Source organism: Helobdella robusta (genome assembly GCF_000326865.2).
Source record: "Helobdella robusta unplaced genomic scaffold HELROscaffold_32, whole genome shotgun sequence".
Taxonomy (NCBI): Eukaryota; Metazoa; Annelida; class Clitellata; order Rhynchobdellida; family Glossiphoniidae; genus Helobdella; species Helobdella robusta.
Genome location: NW_008704589.1, coordinates 320,725 through 341,559, shown reverse-complemented (window position 1 = coordinate 341,559; position 20,835 = coordinate 320,725). Strand labels below are relative to the sequence as shown.

Here is a 20,835-nt window from a genome sequence, read left to right as displayed (position 1 = left end):
AATCAATCCTGCAACCAATCCCACAACCAATCCTGCAACCAACCAACCAATCACACAACCAATCCTGCAACCAGCCAACCAATCATACAATTAACTCACAACCAACCAATCACACATCACACAATCAATCCTACAACCAACCAATCACACAACCAATCCTACAACCAACCAACAAACAACCAACCAACCAACCAATCAGCGATGAGGGTAGCATTCTCGATGTTTGACAAGGATGGTGATGGTCTGATCAGTCTGCAGGAGGTACACGACACCATGGCCTCTCTGGGCATCAGAGTGTCAGCCAAAGATGTAAAACAAATCGTAAAGAGGGTTGATTTAGACGGTCGGTTGGTTGTATGTGAGTTGAGTGATTGGACGGCCAACAAACTGAATGAATCGGTGCTGGTTTATTATTATTATCATTATTACTATTAATAATATTATTATCACTAATATATTTATTATTATTATTGTTATTATTATCGTGGCAGTGGTGTGACTTGCGAATGTGATTTATTTTAATTTTATTATTTGTATTATTATTATCATTTTATTTAAATTGTTTTCAGTTCATAAGCTGGTTATTTTAAGTTTTTTTAAATTATCATTTTTTTATTGGGGAAGAATTTTCTTTTTTGCTTAATACAAAAAACACTTCAAGTAACATAAACCTTGTCAGCCGAGCATATCCGTAACCAACAAAACACCATACACTCACGTAACCACATTTATATTTATGAACACAGACACACACACGTACACACACGTACACACACGTACACACATACACACCAACGTAGAAAGACACACATAAATTTGTATGTATGTGTGTAGACTTGCTCTTATAAATAACCTTAACGTCTGCACACTCAGGCGACGGATCAATAAACTTCGAGGAGTTCTGCCAGGCTATGAACAAGCACCATCAAATTGCTGGGTCGAAATCAAGGTCAAGGATGGAAAAAAGTGGAGATAGCGGGGGGGCTTGGGTGGGCAGTGCCGGGGTGGTTGGTTCCCTCAAAAAGCAGGAACTGGCTGACGCCTTTCAAGTCTTTGATAAAGATAAGGATGGTTTTCTGAGCGCAGATGATTTGAGGTTGACGTTATTTCTTTGGTTCAATCTTGCCTCTTATGTCTATTGTTAACACTAAACAGTCAATGAGTTTATTGAATCTTTAAAATATGGTTTCACATATTAACTAATGCACTCATAATAAATATTACTTCCAAAAATATTTTAATAAATGCAATGTAGGCTAAAAAATCAGATCAATCAAAACGTAACGTCAAAATTATCAAGATATCGTCTTCATTGAGAGTCCCATCAATCAATCAAATCGCCACCAATCGGCATACCACAAATTCCTCTCAGATGCACCATGCAACAGCTCGGTCTGACCTTGACGGAGGAGGACCTCAAAGCCATGATGACGTCAGCCAAGATTGGTCCCAGTGGAAGGATTTCATTTGCAGGTAAGTACGGAAGCACTCGTGTGCAATCTATAATATAACATAACATAACGTACACCTACATACATAACACTCGCACTTACAATTATAAATAGTAATATACTCTCACTTATGTCTCACATCATTCATTACACTGACGTGTAGGTTAATTTACATTCGCAAACACCTATTAACACGCAAATTCCACCATAGAAAACCTTTTTAAATGGTTAAACATGGTTAACAAAATTTTTTGAAATAAAATTTGTATATTTTAACAGCATTTGAGTTATTAATTTATGAATAATTGGGAAGTAGCAGCAACAACGATGATGAAGATTTAAAATAACTACTTCAACCAAATTTTAACTGGACAGGATAATGAAATATATTCTCTCCAATGATTACTGTTATGTGTCAATAAAGATCTATTTGCATTAGCTATATTATTTTCAGAACCTCATCAGCAACGACAGCATTAACAACTACAACACCAATGACGTCAACATTGTACACCCATTATTTATTATTGATGCTATTTACAACATCAACATAAAACACATTAACATTTATTTACATTAACGAGATCAACATTGCTGTCACCGAATAAAGTTTGTCTTGGAAGAAAACTGTTGATTTTATCTCTACCATCGATCAGATAAAAATGTTTGACGTTGTTATATATTGTCACTACCATTTTTGTTATTCATATTGTTTTTTGTTTATTTTATTTCTTTTATTATATGCGTAAGGCTTAGCATTATCACAGCGTTATTATTATTATTATTACAATTATTATCACTGTTATTATTGTCGTTATTGTTGTTACTATTATTGTTGTTGTTACTATCATTGTTTTCATTTTTGTAATGGGAACTTAAATTGTCAATTTTAGATGTTTTCAACGTTTTTCATATTTACTATTGTTGCTCGTATCTGCTATTGTTGTTTATGTTTTATCATTATTATTATTATTATTATTATTATTATTGTTGTTGTTGTTGTTGTTGTTGCTTTTGCTGCTGCTGACTTATCTTGTTTGACGCTCAGTAACGAAGGGTTGAAAAAAATGGAGTGGAAGTGTCAAGATGTAAATTATGAAAGACAGGCAAATAAATATTTGAAAGCCCTCCGCCTCACTTCACTTCAAAATACTTTTTTAAATCATTTCTTCCTTTCATCATTTGTTCTTTCATTCGTTCGTTCGTTCGTTTGCTCGTCGTTTGTTCGTTCACTCATTGTTATCATTAAGGCATACATTCATTTGTTCATTCATTCTTTTATTTATTCATTCATCCAATTCCAAATATTTACTTGATCATTCATACATGCATTCATTCATTCGTTTGTTCGTTCGTTTGTTCATTCATTCACTCATTCACTTCTTTTTTCTCCATCTTATTAATAATGCAAAGTCATTTTGGACTCTTTCAAATGTGACACCGGGCAAAAAACTGAAGTGACGATGATACCGCGAGATGGCAATAACTTTAATTATGACGTTGATGAAAATAATAATACTTATTTTTGCTTTTATAAGAAAAAAACATTAATGTTTTCAACGTTGTTAATGATGATGATGATGAAGATGATGAGGCGAAGGAAAAGGAACAATGTTGTTGGTTATGATAATGATAACGATGATGATGATGATGATGGTGGTGGTGGTATTTAGGAAATGATTAAACATTTGACACGGTTATGCAAACTCGTAGTCATATGTATCATTGCTAAAAGTTCAGCAGCTTTTCTTTCATTTCAAGTTTATCATCATCATCATTATTATTATTATCATTACTATTATTCTCATATCATTATCAACCTTATCATCATTATCTTCATACTATCAATGTCATCATCATTATCATCATCATTATATCATCCTCATTATCTTCATACTATCATCGTCTTCGTCATCATCATCATTATTTTCATCATAAGTTTTATCATTATCTTATTCATCATCGCCATCCATACTATCAGCTTTATCATCTTTTTCAGTAGCATCATCATTATCAACATAATCATTGCCATCGTCATCATTGACATTATTATTATTATTATCATCATCATCATCATCATCATCACTTCAGATTTTTGCAGCATCTACAGAAGTCAAAGTTCACAGCACTTGGAGTCAACATCAGGTCAAGGACAGGTTGGTTCATTCTATAGCTGTTGTTGTTGTGGCTGTTACTGCTGATGTTGTAGTTGCTGCTGCTGCTGTTGTTGTTGTGGTTACCGTTGTTGTTGCGATTGCAGTTGTTGGTTTTTTTTTGTCTGTCGTTATGTTAAATGCATTTGGCTTCTTAGACAAGTTTAATAGAGTTGTTGTTAATATAGTAGTGCTATTATTAAATTTTCAACACTTTTTTCATTGGTTTTGTATTTCTTAATTGCTGTGTTCACATTTATGTTATTGTTTGTTGCCATTGATTCAATATTCTGAAACATAAAATTTGGAAACCTTTAAGTTGTCTTTAAGTTTTTCTTCTCGCTTTGAAGTTTCAAATAAAATTATTTGTTTGAGATAGTTTCAAATGTGCAATGTAGACGTTCTAGAAGGTTTTTATCATGTTATTTTATTTTTGTTCGAACCACATCGTGAAACGATGTAACAATGCATGTATGTATATACATGCATACAACATACATGCATGCATGCATGCAACAAACATACATGCATGCATGCAACACACACACACGTGCATGCAACATACATGCATGCAACATACGCACATACATGCATGCAATGTTTTGTAACGTTTCATACTAATTGTTGTTTAAAAATATTCTTTGTATCACGTTTCACTGCGATATTTCCTGGCAATGTTTTCTCATGCATGCGGGAAATGGCTCGTTCTTTTTACCGATATCGAACCGACACTCACGAATTCGTTCACTCGGATTACCGACGAACCGACGACAACAAGCAGAACATAATGTTTTTCTTGGACTTCGAAATCTCTACATGAAGAAAAGAAAACTTTAAAAAGTTATTTTGAAGGAAGATTGAAAAAATAATTGCTTTCCTGACAAAAGTTTGAAGAGTTCATTAATAAGAATGTGAATGACGTCAGAGCCTCAATGAGGATGTGACGTCAGCAAAAGTGACATAAGCACGTTCGAAGCACCCATGGAATGATGAGGAAATAATAAAGCCACCTCAACATGACAAGAGTTGGAGAGGGAAGTGTTGGAGAGGAGTTGAAATTCAAAAGTAACTATTTAAATGTTTAATGGGCGACTTTCCAAAAAAAAATACACCCACCCAACTACGTCTGATGTTTTAAAATACAGGCGATTACAATAGATAAATGTGAACATTATTATATACTCATAAAATTATGTATACTTAAATATATCCAGGTATGTATGTGTACATATTAATATATTAGTATGAATAAATTTAGTGCAGAGAGAGAGAGAAGTTTAGTGGAGAGAGAGAGAGAGAGAGAGAGAAAGAGAGCTATGTATGTTAGTATAAATGACAAACTTATTTATTTACATTTCGATATATTTCTATTTATCTTTCCTAATAACATCCCAGCGATGCCACAAAATCCGAGCGTGACTTAGAAGTGGGAAATATTCGAATGCACTGGAATGTGGTTGTATGTGTTTGTATATGTTTATATGTGTGTGTGTATGTCGGTACTTATGTTTCAGTATGTATATATATAATTGTGTTTGTGTGTGTATGTTTATGCGTGCATCTATTCCTATGTGAGTGAGTGTGTGTGTGTATGTATTTGATAGTTTGTGTGTATCTGTACATGTGTTTGTTTGTTTGTGTGTGTGTGTGTGTGTGCGTACGTTCTTTACGTGTACGTGTATTACTATTCATATGTGTTTGTTTGTGTTTGTAGAGATATTTTCAGATATTTTGTATGCGTCCTTATTAGCATGTGTTCGCATGCGTTTCGTGTATATTTGCATGTTTACATGTAGCTGATGTTTGCAATGTAAACAGGGCTCCGTCAAGATTAATGTTTTATCACACGTTCATTTATTTGTTCGCCTATTCTGTTCGTTCGTTCGTTTGTTCGCTTATTTGTTTGTTCATTTGCTTGTTTGTTGTTATGTTATTTGTTTGTAAATTTGTTAATTTGATAATTAATTTATTTAATTTTTAGTAATTCATATGTCTAATGTTTTGGTTTCTATATTTATTTGTTGGTAGTTTTATTAATTCTCGTATCATGTTTAAGAAAAAACCGCATCCATCTATTCAACTTCTTGACTGGCTATCTCAGTATAAGTTTGTTTTACAGTTTTGTGCTTTTATTTGTGCCATTATCCATTTAATCATTTTTCTACCCACCTACTCCTTCATTCCGTCAGACATTCGTCCATCTATCTTTAAGTTTATTTATTTATCTACCCATCCATCCATCCATTCAACAATCTATCTCTTCATTCATTTTTTGTCTATTCATTCATCTATTCATTCAACCATACATGCATCTTTTATCGGTTCTTCTATCGATTCTTCCATCTATCAATCTATCCATTTATTCATCCACTCATCCATCCATTCGTCCATTCATGGAGCCATTCATCGATTTAAGCCCCATCCGGTTTCCTGCATAAAACTCCGCAAAATGATGGATGAATGGATTGGCGGATGAAAGGAGGAATTAATTTATTGATGTGAAGATACCGTGATGAGTTCGGTCCTAAAGCCATTCTGTTAATATGCACCTAATATTTATTCTGACTCCCTAATCACACACACACACACGCACGCACACACACACACACACACACAAACACACATACGAACGAACAAACAACACAAACTAACAATATTAACCAAATAACGATCATGTTTTGTGCATTCATTTGCTTGCGTGCGTGTGTTTTGTTGTATGTTTTTTAATAACCTTTGCTAACGAGCAACCTGGAACATTGTTGATCCGCAAAATGTTCTTTCGCTGCTGTTGTAGTAAATTATTTCCTATCATTTTAAACTACTGGTACGTTAAAATTAATTGCACCAACAATTATTTTTAAACTGTCACAAAGCAACAAAAATTGTTCAGTCAGAAACTACTTCTTTTATTAATAATTAAGACCACCATATTTAAAACAACATCCTTTCAACAGCACTAACCTAACAAAAATGAACAATTTTAACATCGGAAACATTTTCAACATTTCAACATCTAACTTATCAGCCAACCAACTATCCAACCATCCAAATTATCAACCGATCCACTAAGCATACAACTCAGTCTAAACTATTAACCAACCAACCAGCCAGCCAAACATTAAATCAAGCTGAACAAACAATTATCCATCTATCCAACCAAACAATCAATCAACCAGCCACTCAGCCAGTCAACCAAACATTCAAACTACCAAACAACCAACTAAACAAAATTTAACCAACCAGTCAATTAATTAACCATCCAATCAGCCGTCTAAACTATCAACTAACCAACAAACCAACTAACCAACAAACCAACTAGCCAACCAACCAACCAAATAAGCCAGTCAACCAGCCAGCCAGCCAAATAGCCAGCCAACCAACCAACTAGCCAACCAGCCAGCCAGCCAAGGAGCAAACAGTTGGACATCAAAGTGAAATCAATCATGACGAGGCATCCTTCCATCAATCAAACGCTCTTCCAATTGCGTGTCATCAATTTACTTCTGCATAATGCACTTTCTTATTTTTTCTCCCTCTTTTTTTTTCTTTTTAATTATTTCGCCAGCGCGTATCAGCACGCGGGCCTATGATATCAAACGTAAAATCTCACTTGCAAACATATATACACTACATTACTGTGTGCAAACTCACACACACATACTCACGTACATAATAAAACATACACATATGAAAACAAACAAACGAGCAAACAACAACATACAAGCAAATTACAACATACAAACAAACAACAAACAACAGCAACATACAAACAAACAACACCATACAAACAAACAACAGCATACAAACTTGATCGCATTCACATAATTAATACAGGCATACATCATACGTACATTTAAATTGCAGCGTAAGATTTCAGACGCATGTAAGTTAATTTGCTTTGCATCCATTAATCTATTATTTATAGATGTCAAGAGTTATGCAATTTAAAACACATCTGTTTGTCTGTTTGCTTGCCTGTTTGTTTAGCAGTTAGTTAGTTAGTTAGTTAGTTAGTTAGTTAGTTAGTTAGTTAGTTAGTTAGTTAGTTAGTTAGTTAGTTAGTTAGTTAGTTTGTTTGTTAGTTTGTTTGTTTGTTTGTTTGTTTGTTTGTATGTCTGTTTGTTTGTTTGTTTGCTTGCTTGCATACTTTTATGACTTTTTCCTTATATGTTCATGTTGTTTGTTTAAGGTGTGTTTTTGTGTGTGTTTCTGTTTATATGCGTAGTGTGCGTGTGTGTTTGCATAACTACGTAAGCGTTTGTATGTTTTTGTATATATGTTTTTTCGTTGAAGAGTGTATGTATAATTATTTCAATTTGTTTGTATGTATGGGCGTCTGTTTGCATGCACGTAAATGAACACGTTTATTTACATGTGTTTGTTTGTAGATGAATGATGCATGGAAGGCACATGTTAATATAGAGAAAGAGAAAGAAAAAGAAAAAGAAAGAAAGAAGGAAAGAGAAAGAGAGTGAGAGAGAAACAGAGAGAGAGAAACAGATAGACAGAGACAGAAGACAGACTCTTGTTCCATGAACTGCCTGTCTGTTTCCCAGCATATAATACTATTAGGTGGTCGTAATTAGGTTATCTTACATCGACATCGGCACTTAACATTGCAAGAACAAATTAAAATTGAGTTCTTGGGATTTCTTATTGTTTGTTATTGTTGTTATAATTGTCATTGTTATTGTTTTGTTGTTGTTGTTGTTATTATTATTATTATTGTTGTTTTGTTGTTGTTACAATTTATATTATTCCTTTTAGTGTTGATAACAAGTTGTTTTAAATTTTTGTCATTTTATGCCGTTGCCATTTTGAGACGTTTTTACTTCTTGCTTGAATGCCACTGCGGAAATAATCATTTAGGTAATTGTCAGTCAGATGGTGATGATGAGGTCCTTGCCATCAGCGCTTAGACCAATGTGTGCATATGTGTATGTGCGTGTTGTGTGCATGTGTGGGAATGTGTGGGTGTTTATAAGAGTGTTTGTGTGTGTGTGTGTGTATTTGGTGGTTATCATTAGTCTTAATAGAATGGCAACAATATTGACGTTGGCGGTGAAGTAAATGCGAGTAATTGGGATTTTCGTCTCTTTCAATACTTCTCTTTTTCTACTAACTTCTCATAAGTTACAGCTAGCTCTCATGTTTTTTTTTCTTTTGTATTTTTATCTTTTATTATTATTATTATTATTATTAGTACTAGTAGTAGTAGTAGTAGTATTATGTTTTAAAAAATGATTCCCATCCACTAAATAAATGTATAACAATTGGTGGACACGAACGAAACCAATCTGTTAACGTTGACTTTGAAATATTGCGATCTAGCATGCTGGTAGCGGCAGCAGCTTCACCACATTCATTAGGTAACGAATTATAGAGTATACACAAATATAACTATCATAAGCCGGTTGTTTTTACATAGAATATGGTTAAATAAACCAAACAACAAAACTCAACCCAAATTTCATTTTTTTCTGAATCTGTGTCAATCATTGCAATGGAGGTACCTGATTTATATGTTATTTATTTGAGAATTTATTTCCTACGAAACTTTCCAGGTTACTTGCTGCATGTTTAACATAACACTGAGTTATCGCTACGATCATTTATCTATCTATCCACCTCAGATCATTCAAAAAATTGTTTACTGAGTTTGGAGGTGATTCTGTGGAAAAAAGTGGAAAATTTGTTTCAACCAAAGCAATAATTTTGCAATTTCATGTCCTGGAGTTAAGCAATTGTTTGCATAGTTTATAAATTAGTATATTAGTAATTATAAACTATGAATTAGTAAATAATTTCTAGACAGTTTTTAAGTTGTGGTTCAATTCGATGCCAGGTATATCTGTGTTACTAATGTGTATAAAAAGAACTGATGTAATTGCATATTGAGTTGTGTGTGTGTGTAGTCGTTAACATTCATTGAAATGTCGATATATCTTAATACTTTTGAACTTGTGTTCCCTAATTCATGCAGTAAATTCGTATGGCAGATAATTTAACCAGATACATGGGTAAAGTATTTTAATTTTTAGCTGTATTATATTGTTATTTAAACATACAATTCTGAATTGTACGTTACAATTTTTTTTATTTCAATTTTAAAAATTCAATAAATATCTTCCACATCAGATGAGACAATCGGATGGGAAAAAATCTTTCACCAACAAGTTAACCAAGCAGCAAGAAACTGGTTAGCTACGGTGATGATTATGATGATGATGGTGGTGATTGTGATGGTAATTGTGATGATGATGATGATGATGCGATTGAATCTTTAATTCAAATAACAATTCTCGCCACTTTGCAGCGGAAATAAGAGCAGTGTTCTCCATCTTTGACATGGACAAAGATGGCTACATAACGATGGATGAGGTGGTAGAGGTGCTGCTCAGTATGGGCAGTCGTCCGTCTCATGAATGTATCGAGGAGGTCTTCGAACAAGTTGATCTTGATGGTTGGTTGGTTGGTTGGCTGGTTGGTTGGCTGGTTAGTTGATTGGTTGACTGGCTGGCAGATTGGCTGGTTAGTTGGCTGATTGATTGACTGGCTGACTGGCTGGCAAACTGGTTGGTTAGTTGATTGATTAATTAGTTTATTATTTGGTGAGAAAGTTGTTGATCGTCGAGTTTTTCAATTGTATGTTTCAATTGTCTGAGCGGTTGGTTAAAAAGGGATAATCTTATTTTGATTGACAATGGATTGTTTTGTTGTGATGTGAGATGTGGTTGGTGCTGATGAATATTCCATTGATTGACTGACTGAATAGTTTTTCATTGCTCGTCCAGATATATCCTCTTTTCGCAATTTCGTTTACAAGTTAACAATTTTTGTCCATAAATTGTAACCAAATGAAAAACACTCGCGCCCACGTCGCATATTATTTTTATCTAGTTCTTTTTATTTTTCGCTTGATTTAAAACTTATTTTTACAAAAGTTGAACGCAAATATTAAAATCAATACCGAAACAATTGTAATTATCGAGAAGAAACTTACCTAATGACATTTTAGCTTTGAATAATTTTTCATCTTTTGGTGCAAATGCATATGTAAGCAACATTTTTAACTTGCAGATGTTTGCTATGCAGTTTTTTATTTTAACATTTTGTTATCAAACTTTTATGAAAACAATTTTTAAGGAAACGGGAAGATTGACTTTGATGAATTCTTGTTGTTGGTGAGAAGGTATGAGAAGCCACTACCTGAGGAGGTTGAAGCTAGAGAAATGTTCAAGGTGGGTTTTGTTCTGTCCGTCTGTCTGTCTGTCTGTCTCTTTGATTGTTTGTCTTTGTCTCTCTGTCTGTTATACGGATTTTATCTTTTTACAAGTTAAGCTAGCTAACTAATGTTGTGTTCTTTTATCCGTCTGTCAGTCTTTCCTAGTCTGTCTATCTATTTTAATATCTGAACACAATTTTTCAATAAATATTTTCATGCTTGATTGTGTATTTCAATGTTTGTCTCTGTATATCTACACCTGTCTGTATATTATAATATATGTCTGCCTATTACAATGTTTTTTAAGCATTTTTTTGTTTGTCTGTGTGCTTCGATCCCCGTGTCTTTTTGTACCTGTCAGTATATTTATATGTCTGTTTGTGTATTTGTATGTCTGTCTGTGTGTTTCGATCTCTGTCTGTATATGTTTATATGTCGGCCTGCGTATTCATTTTTGGATGTTTTTCTTGTTAGACGGTTTTTTCTGAAAGTGTTGTGAGGGATGAGATTTCATTGATTGGAATCCATTACACGCTCCAGTGGTTTATTAAATTTTGAAAGTTCTGGCGATGATGATAAAAGTGGTGGTGGTGGATTGTTGGAGTGGTGGCGGTAGATTGTTGGAGCTGGTTGTGGTGGTGGTAGATTGTCAGGATGGCTGTGGTGGTGGTACTTCTTCAAATGATACGATGACAGAAATGATGAAATGATGATTTTGTTTTTGTATACAACAACAAATAACATCTTCACGATCATCACAGCACTTCTGGCATTATTAATTATGACGATGATGACGACGATGATGATGACGATGATGATGAAGATAATGACGGAGATGATGATGAAGACGATGACAGAACATGACATGACTTTAAAGGCTATGGACAAAGATGGAAATGGTTTCATCGACACTTTGGAATTGAAAACCTCCTTTGGAGCCCTCGGAGTACCTCTGACTGATGACGACGTGAAGGTCATGATGGAAGAGGCGAACATCAAGTCCAACAAAATTTTTTTCAAAGGTTCCTCCCTTTAATTAATTAGTCCATTTATAATTCTAATTTTTTAATATTCAAGTTTTTATTTGTCGAATTATTTATTATTTACCACGCTGTTATTAATGTATTTTTATTCAACTTCAATTTTTTATTTTAACGAAAATTTTATCAAAAAAAAATTTGAAATATGAAAAGCATTATTTATTCATTACATCGCGCAAAATCAAAGGAATATTTCGTTTCTTGATCGCCCAAGCAGACGTAACCAAGAAAGGCTCTTTGATGGCATGAGACAAATTTGTTTAACCCTATAAATTTATTTTTCAATTTAGTTTTAATGATTGAATGAATGAAGAATGGTTGAATGAATGAATGAATGAATGAACGAAAAAACGAACGCACGAAAGAACGAATGCATAAACAAATGAAGAAGGTTTTTTTTATAATTGAAACCACATGAACTTATCTCATTAATGCTGCCACTCAGACAATCCAATAAAACCTGAGCGCCTCACTGGCCTGTGATTGAGGATGCGTTCGATTGACATCCACGCAGTCTCCTCGCTCCTCTGATGAAATAAAAAATATTTGAAGGAAATTAAATGAATGAAAATTCTAAAGTTCCATTACATACACATGTGAAATATATAAAATTGTTTTTACGACATAGTGAAATAGATAAAATAAATTTAAGAAATTTATCGAGCCCAGTTAAATATGAATATCTAGGAACTAGCAGCAACACGGCGTTTAATATGTTCAATTCTATGTTTTATTTTACAGCAGTTTTCATCCAAGCTATGGAGAAACAACATCCAAATTCCTAAATGAATCAAATGCAATTATTAAAGTAGTTATACAGTTAACCAACTGACCAATTGATCAAACAAATTATCAACCAGTCAATCAAGTTATTAATTAGTTAAGATATCAATCAATTAAAACATAAACCAATCAATCATTTAATCATTCAAAAGTCCTTTAATCAATCAATTAATCAATTAATAGCTCAATCAGTCAAGTTATCAATCAATAAATCAACCAATCAATCTTTTAATCAATCAAGTTTGCAATTATCCAGTCAATTAATCTGTCTCTCTAACAATGCAAAAGATGTTGCACCATTCACTGAGTCATGCATGCAGACGGACAGAGGGAGATCTCATTCATGTAGGCAGGCACACATAAACAGACACAGCATTCACAGGCGTTCTGTGTCACGCACACGCAGCTAAAGGCCAACACACACACACACATATACATCACACACACATACACACACATCACACACACATAACACACACAGTAATTGTGTGCAAGCAACAAAAAAACATAAATTAACAAGGACATTCCATCAAAAAAATGTATTATATGGAATTCAACAAGCAAAAGTCAACAAACAATGGCAAACATTTGCTCATTAATAACAATAATAATCATAACAGTTTTTTGTTCTCTTTCCATCAATGAAAGCTCCCGAATGGTTGAACTACATTTTTGGTATCAACGTGTTCCTATCATTTTTCATAAACAAACAAGGAAGATTATTTTTAATGCACAAAATATGTCTTGCCGTGTTAATGGATAATAATGATTTTTATCTTGAAAGTGTTTTCAAACAAGGATTAACATTAATTAAGAAATATTAACAAAGAATTTTTTGATAAGTTAGGAAGTTTTTTTTCCATCTTAAAACTTTGAAATTGTTAAATAATTTTTTTTTACTGCAACACACGATTTGATACTTTTAAAATGAATGAATCTTGAAATCATTTTGAAGATATCCTGGCTGTTTGGTTTGCAATGTCCAGTGCTAACCCGATAACGACAAACATGTGGAATTTCTTAAAAATTCTGACCAGACGACGTCTTGTCGGCGAGAATCTTCGAATCATTGTTTCACTTTCCTTTTCTCACTGATTAGAACGTTTAATTTTAACTTGGGTTGTAACTTTCTTATCTGATTTTTTGTCGAAAATTTTTTCTGGATTATAAATTTTAAATTTTTTCTACGCTATTCGGTGTCAACTAACTACCTGCAATCGTTCACTGGTGCCCAGAAACATTTTTTAACTCGCGTCGTTTATAGTAATCAACTGGCCAATTTCCAAAATAGTTTGAAAAGAAGAGACCAGGAGTAGTTTGAGTTGAAAATGTCATTGAGATGGATGATGTGCCCAATATCTATCTCCCTCTTCTAAAATCTTTCTAATAATACTTCCAAAGTTGTTACGGTTAATAATCAGATTATTATTATAATAATAATCTGATTACTGTATTTTTTTCATAAGTGTATTGGTGCTTATTTCAAGAATATGAAAACTGTTGGTTAATCCAATAAACGAATGTGGAAGTTTGTTTTGGTGTGTATGTGGAAGTGTATGTGGGTGTGTATGTGATGACCCGACTGACTTCTCACTCCGAGCCGCTTGACATTGCATCACATTTCTATTTATCACTTAGTGACCGTCAAATTAATGTCGTAAAATAAAGTTGTTGGGGTTCTTGGAATTTGTGGTTATTTGACCAATTTATTTGCAGTTTTTTTGCTTCATCAGTTCATTGCACAAACAGCATAAAAAGTATGTTAACCAATGCCGAAACAAATTTTATGGATCAATATTTGTGTTATATTCTTATTTGTAATTACATTTTATCATTTTTAACTTATCTAGCGCAGTATTTTAATAAGAAAAAACACAACTTAAGATTATTGTGAAGAAAGATGATCATTCAAAAAGATCTCATCAAATCATGGTAAACACTGCTTATTGAATGAACAATCGAATGGAATGTCTTCCAGCCACACTTGTTAAACATTGCGGGTTGTGTAAATAAACCGCCTCTAAAAACCTTCATGAAATATTAAAACTGAATATTTTTAAAGATTTTTACGATTAATTTTAAAAATACCAAATATTTTAGCTGTTTTTATCAATTAGGCTAATGTTCAAATTTTTTATTTAAAGTAATAAAATCTCTAAAATATTAGAAAAATGTTTGGACTTGAAAATTACTTTTAAAATTCTTACTTTAAAATTTCACAACACATCAGCATGATAGCATGGTCACAAGATATGATATATATATATCATCATATACTCACTCGTCCTCAGAAAATATGATGTGAGATAATATGAGATGATACAAATTGATGTGATATGAGATATAAGAAGAAATGGGTAGATATGAGATGATACTCCACTTCTTATATACTTACTATAAGATGTCATAGGTGAGTTCGTTTGTTTGATGTTTATTTTGATATTAGGATTCCGATTACTTCACCAAATGTAGTAAAAATAAAAACTTTGCTTGATTAAAAAGGTAACCAAATTTTTGAATATATATGCTTATTATTTCTTAGACATCGTAAAAGTTTTCTATGGATTTAAAAAAAAATTCCTCGTTACAGCATTCATAATTAACATAAATTTTCATCAGGTGCCTCGTATAAAATTTTTTCTATTAATTTTTTTTTCTCAAAATTATTGAACAGATTTTCTGCGCATTATGTCAGGGAAGTTCGGTGCATCAGTCAGCCAGGTGAGAATTCAATTTGTGTGTGTGCATGTATGTGTATTTATGCGTGTGTGTGAGTGCGATGTTTATTCGGTTTTATGTGCGTGTGTGCGTGCGTATATGTGTTCGTGTGTGTTGTCTTGCTATTTATAATTAGAAAGGTTTGTATTTGTTTGTTTATGTATATCTTTGTGTTCATTGCTGTGTTCGTTTATGTGTACAATGTGTTTGTGGTGAATGTATGTGTGTGTGTGTGTGTGGTTTGTTGTAATATTCCATTGTATGTTGTTGGCATGCATGCATGTTTTGTTGTTTCTTTTGGTTCTTGCTGTGGTTACTGCTTATTATATTGTTGTATGGCCATCTGTTTTGTATTCGTGTTGTTGTTTATGTTTCTATTACCGTTTGATCACGTGTTGTTTTTTATGTTTAGATCATTTTTAACACGTGTTGTTGTTTATGTTTATTTTACTCTCTTGTCACATTTTGTTGTTTATGTTTATTTCTTTTTTTAGACGTGTTGTCATTTATGTTTATATTATGTGATGTGTTTTTTTTATGTTTGATCACGTGTTGTTGCTTATGTTTGATCACGTGTTGTTGTTTATGTTTACTTTATTGTTTCATAATCTTTCTTTGCGCATAATTATTTGCACGCATATTTTGTTTGCACGCATATTTTGCTTCCTGCTATTTATACATGCAAGAGTTTTGGTTTTTGTTTTGCTTGTTTAGTTGTTTTTTTTTTGTTTTGGTACAAAAAAATGATGTTTGTTATCGTGCGTGTGAACGTTTATTGAGTTGCCCTTAAACACGTTATTTATGTTGGTTTTATATCTTTGTTGTTTTTTATTTAATTCGGTTCAGCTTGTAATTTTTAAAATTTTATAAACAAATTTGTCTTGATTTGTATCAAAGTTGCGCTTGTTGTAAATTTCAAAATTCGTTTGTAAGGATTGTACTACAAAAAATTCCTCTTTCCATCTACTTAATTTTGTTTTCAAATTTCAAGTTCTGCTCATCATGCATATTGTTTGAAGTGTAAAACTGAAACAACAAACAACAACAGCAACGACAAAACTGAGAACATGTAACCATGCACGCGTGTAATACAAATTCACATATACATTTAGCAAATGTGTAGCCATTAGAATTAAAAAGAAAAAGAGATAAAAATGGAGTGAAAGAGAGAAAAAAGAAAGAGAAAGAAGAAAAACACGTCTAATTGATGCTTGCAATTTTATGATGTGGAGCTTAAATTGTAAGCCTTCTAGATGAAATGTCAAATGTTAAACATTCTTGCCTTCTCCGCGCTTATTCATCAATTGGCCACAAATTATTCCAAACAACTTTCCTTCCAACATTCACTTCTAACGTCATTTCTCTGCTAAATTTATTTTTTTTTAATTTTTTTCATAGCAAACTTTTTTTATAAACTGTTCAATTCTTTCAGTTGCGCGTATTCGCATGTCTGATGAAAACTGCTTCATACTTAAGTAAAACTGAAAATAAAATTTAAATAATCAATATAATCAAATCAATTAGAGAATAGTATTTAATAATAATTAAGAAAAAAAAACAACTCCTTCCACAAATCCTCACCTCACAGAACACCTCTTTCGACTCGGACTGCAGTTTCAACTATGACTTCAATAGCCAGGCCAGGGAGTTAGCCAAGTCAAAAAGTACGTCTGTCAGATGGTGATTCTTTATGTTCTTTCAAATAATTCTTAAGTTTAAGTTTTGTTATATAATTTTCAGAATTAGTTTTATACCTTTAAAAAATTAATTAAATTTTAGCATTTAAGGAACTAAACAAATGTTACGAAAGTAATTCAATATTTTGTTGTAGAAAGTTAATGAAAACTATGTCGTAAACGAAGCTTATAACACCAACAACAGCTACACAGTCACAAAAAATGCCAACAGCAATAACAACAGACACATCAACAAAACCAGCAACAACATTATAGAACAACAACAACAACATCAAAACAAAAAACACAAACGCAACAACAACAACTCATCAGTTACACAATACCAACTACATTCTCTAATCACATGAACATCGTTTACAGCCCTAACCAGACAGCACGCCTACGTTGATAGACTGATGGACAATTTGGAAGAAAATGAGTTAGACGATGATGATGCTGATGACAATGACGACAAACGTAGGAAGGAAGAAGACAGCGGCAAGTGCGTCAGACGCTCCAGCCGCAATAGCGTTCACCAACGAAAAGTGAAAGAACCAATTGAAAAAGAAGAGTACGTAATCAGATCAAATCTTGAATCCAGCAATAAAAACAGTGGTAGCTTTAAGAAACCTAACAGATACGACGACAACAACAACCCCAGCAACGACAACAACAACAACGACAACAAAAACAAAACTCGCATAACGACATCGAAGACTGAAAACATCATCACAACCACGGCAAAGAAAAATGGATCACCAACGAGCAAACAAAAAAAGCCATCATCGTCGTCGTCAGAACTTCATCGTCATCATCTTCTTCAAGCCAAGTCGTTATCATCACCGCAATCTTTCGAAGCCGCCAACGTAATGAACGTAGCTCCTCTTTCTACCTCAACCGCTGTGAAATCTTCGAGTCAGCAGCAGACGCAAGCAAACAATAAACAACCATTAGGCAGCAAGCCGCTACTACAGTGTCATCTACCGAACAGTTATAAAATGATTATTTCCATTTTATTTAAATTATCTTTTGCCAACTTTGCGACAAACATTCGGATTTTTTTTCTTTTTTTAGTTGTATGTTTTTGAAAACATTTTATGTTTGCAAAAATGTTAATTGTTTGCTTTTTTCAACACAGCAACCAGTTTGGAAGTACAGGAGTTTTTCAGAGAGTCAATATCTTCTGAATACACTCCAGCCTCGTTATCTCACGTTTTTCATCCTTTCTCGACGTTAACGACAACCACAACAACCGCAACAGCGTCAACGCGCTCACGAAGCAGCCATCCACAAACAGCAGCAGCAGCAACATTCGCAACAAAATCCACCTCATCAACATTCGCAAAAACGCCACCGACATCGTCAACAAAAACTTCATCTAGTGCAATATTTCCAGCTGACCAATCAAAAAGTGGCAGCCGACCAAGACAACAATCGACTAACATTCCTCCTTTAACAAAAACAACAACACGAAACAAAGAAGTTACACCAACAACAACAACCACAACATCACCTGTAGTTGACATTAATTTTTCAACATTTTCAACAACGACAACGTCAACAAAACGTTCCGAATCTAAACAACCGTCGGAACAACAAATGTTTCAACCTTACCAACCTCAACAACAACAACAACAACAACAACAACAACAACAACAAATGAAACTACAACAGCAACCAATAAAACAACAACAACAACAACCAAAACAGCAACAACAATCTCATGCCCAACCGCAGTATAAATCATCATTAGTGAAAGGACCACCTCCTGACACCTGGATAGCTTTTAAGGTTTTCTTCACAATTTTTTGCACGTGTATGCAGTAGTATGCAAAACTAACAAACCACATTTTAAAGTCGGCTTCTTCGCGAAATTTGTGCACATCAATAACTGCAACGCATCTTAAGGTTTGCATTTTCACACATGCACACCCCACTGGCGCACTTCATTTTGAGGCCTGTTCAATAACAATTCACGCACATGCACTGCACCACACGTGACCAACATGACCACTACAAACAAATCGATACCAAAGATATTTGACCGGAACGCCGACGGGTATATATCGAAGACCGAACTGCACCGGACCATGTTCGATCTAGGTATCCACCTCTCCAGCACTGATTTGGATGATATGATGAAGCAGGCTGATATCAACAAAGATGGAAGGATCGATTACGCAGGTGGATGGATGGATGGATGGATGGATGGATGGATGGATGGATGGATGGATGGATGGATGGATGGATGGATGGATGGATGGATGGATGGATGGATGGATGGATGGATGGATGGATGGATGGATGGATGGATGGATGGATGGATGGATGGATGGATGGATGGATGGATGGATGGATGGATGGATGGATGGATGGATGATGAATGGATGGATGGATGATGAATAAACAAACGATATAATAAGCGAAGACGGTGCAATTTTTTTGTCAAACGAAATAGCCAACAAACGAATGAATCCAAAACATATAAACTAAGAAACAAAGTCAAACGAACGAACGAGAGAATGAACAAATAAAAAAATGAAAGATGATCGTTTAAAAATAATAAAAAATAATAATAATTAAATATTAATCATAATCGTAAATTAATGACAAAAAATTAATTAAAAAAGGCTTGAATGGGTAGGAACAGGAGTCATAAAAATGAATGAATAATGAATGATTGATTGATTAAAAAATTGATCAAATATAAGCTGGTGAATGATTGAAAAAATATGAATTAAAAATAGATGAAAGATAGATTGAATGAATGAGTGAATGAACAAAAAGTTAAATAAATACAAAAAAAATTTACGGAAGACCAGAGAAAAAATGATTGTTGACCGTCTGTTTTTTTTTACAAAATTAATAGTTAAGGACATATTACTTCTTGTACACACTTCGTCAAGGTTCATCACTTTTTTTATCACCATTGTAGTCATCTCATTGTCAATTTAATCACCATAATGAAAATATGATGAAAATAATGATGGTGATGATGATAATGATGGTGATGATGATGGTGGTGGTGGTGGTAGTTAAAGGTTAAAGGTAACTCTCTCTCTATCTTTTGCGTTAGCTTCAGAGGTTTCAACGACAAACACACACAGTATATATGAATACGCGTGCAAACCACGCATCATACACATTGCATATGATAGGCGGAGATCTCTTCCTATTCGAATCCAGTCATTGCAACGACAAGACCAGGCGCCTTTAACCATTGAGCCATAGTGGTAGTAATGATACTGACGATGATGATATAATGATAATGATGATAATAATAATAAAAATAATAATAATAATTCCTATGCAGAATTCACAAAGTTGATGATGGGCTCATTTGAGGTGTACGCTAAGCAGGTTCGCCGCTGTGTTGTCATTTTAGGCTTTACTACAGTCAGCAATGACCATCGTCACAAACGTTACAATCATTATCAGGATTATCAACACTTCTATCATCATCACTGTTGTTATCTTATTGTTATCATCATTTTTGTTGCCATCATTTTCTTCATCTCCTTATCGTGGTCGTTGTTTTCGCTCGCCTTTATTTATTCTTATAACAATTCGTTACCTTTCGATCGTCAGCTTTTGCCCGAGCGATTTCATTTATGTCACCATCTTCATTATCGCTTTTTAACATTCTCATCATCGTCATCATCATCGGAGCATCACTGTTTTAATCGGCATCACAATCTCACCACCATCGTTTCGCCGTCTATCTCACCTGACTACCACCACCACTACCACCACCACCACCACCACCACCACCAGGTGGCACAGTTAAGC

The 20,835-nt window shown here is 33.7% G+C and overlaps 2 protein-coding genes across 2 annotated transcripts; both read left to right on the top strand.

The window, feature by feature from the left end:
• Window positions 1–201: 201 nt before the first annotated feature.
• On the top strand, window positions 202–1,511 carry HELRODRAFT_82314 (hypothetical protein; the record flags this gene model as incomplete). The annotated part of the gene is made up of 3 exons (XM_009022487.1): window positions 202–405; window positions 1,026–1,096; window positions 1,373–1,511. 3 exons carry the CDS (start codon window positions 202–204, stop codon window positions 1,509–1,511), a joined length of 414 nt encoding a protein of 137 aa, XP_009020735.1.
• Window positions 1,512–9,919: 8,408 nt separating this feature from the next.
• On the top strand, window positions 9,920–19,226 carry HELRODRAFT_123894 (hypothetical protein; the record flags this gene model as incomplete). Its single annotated transcript, XM_009022486.1, has 3 exons — window positions 9,920–10,067; window positions 10,751–10,845; window positions 19,083–19,226. Coding segments are annotated over 3 exons (387 nt in total), but the record flags the coding sequence as incomplete, so codon positions are not given.
• Between the last annotated feature and the right edge of the window lie 1,609 nt (window positions 19,227–20,835).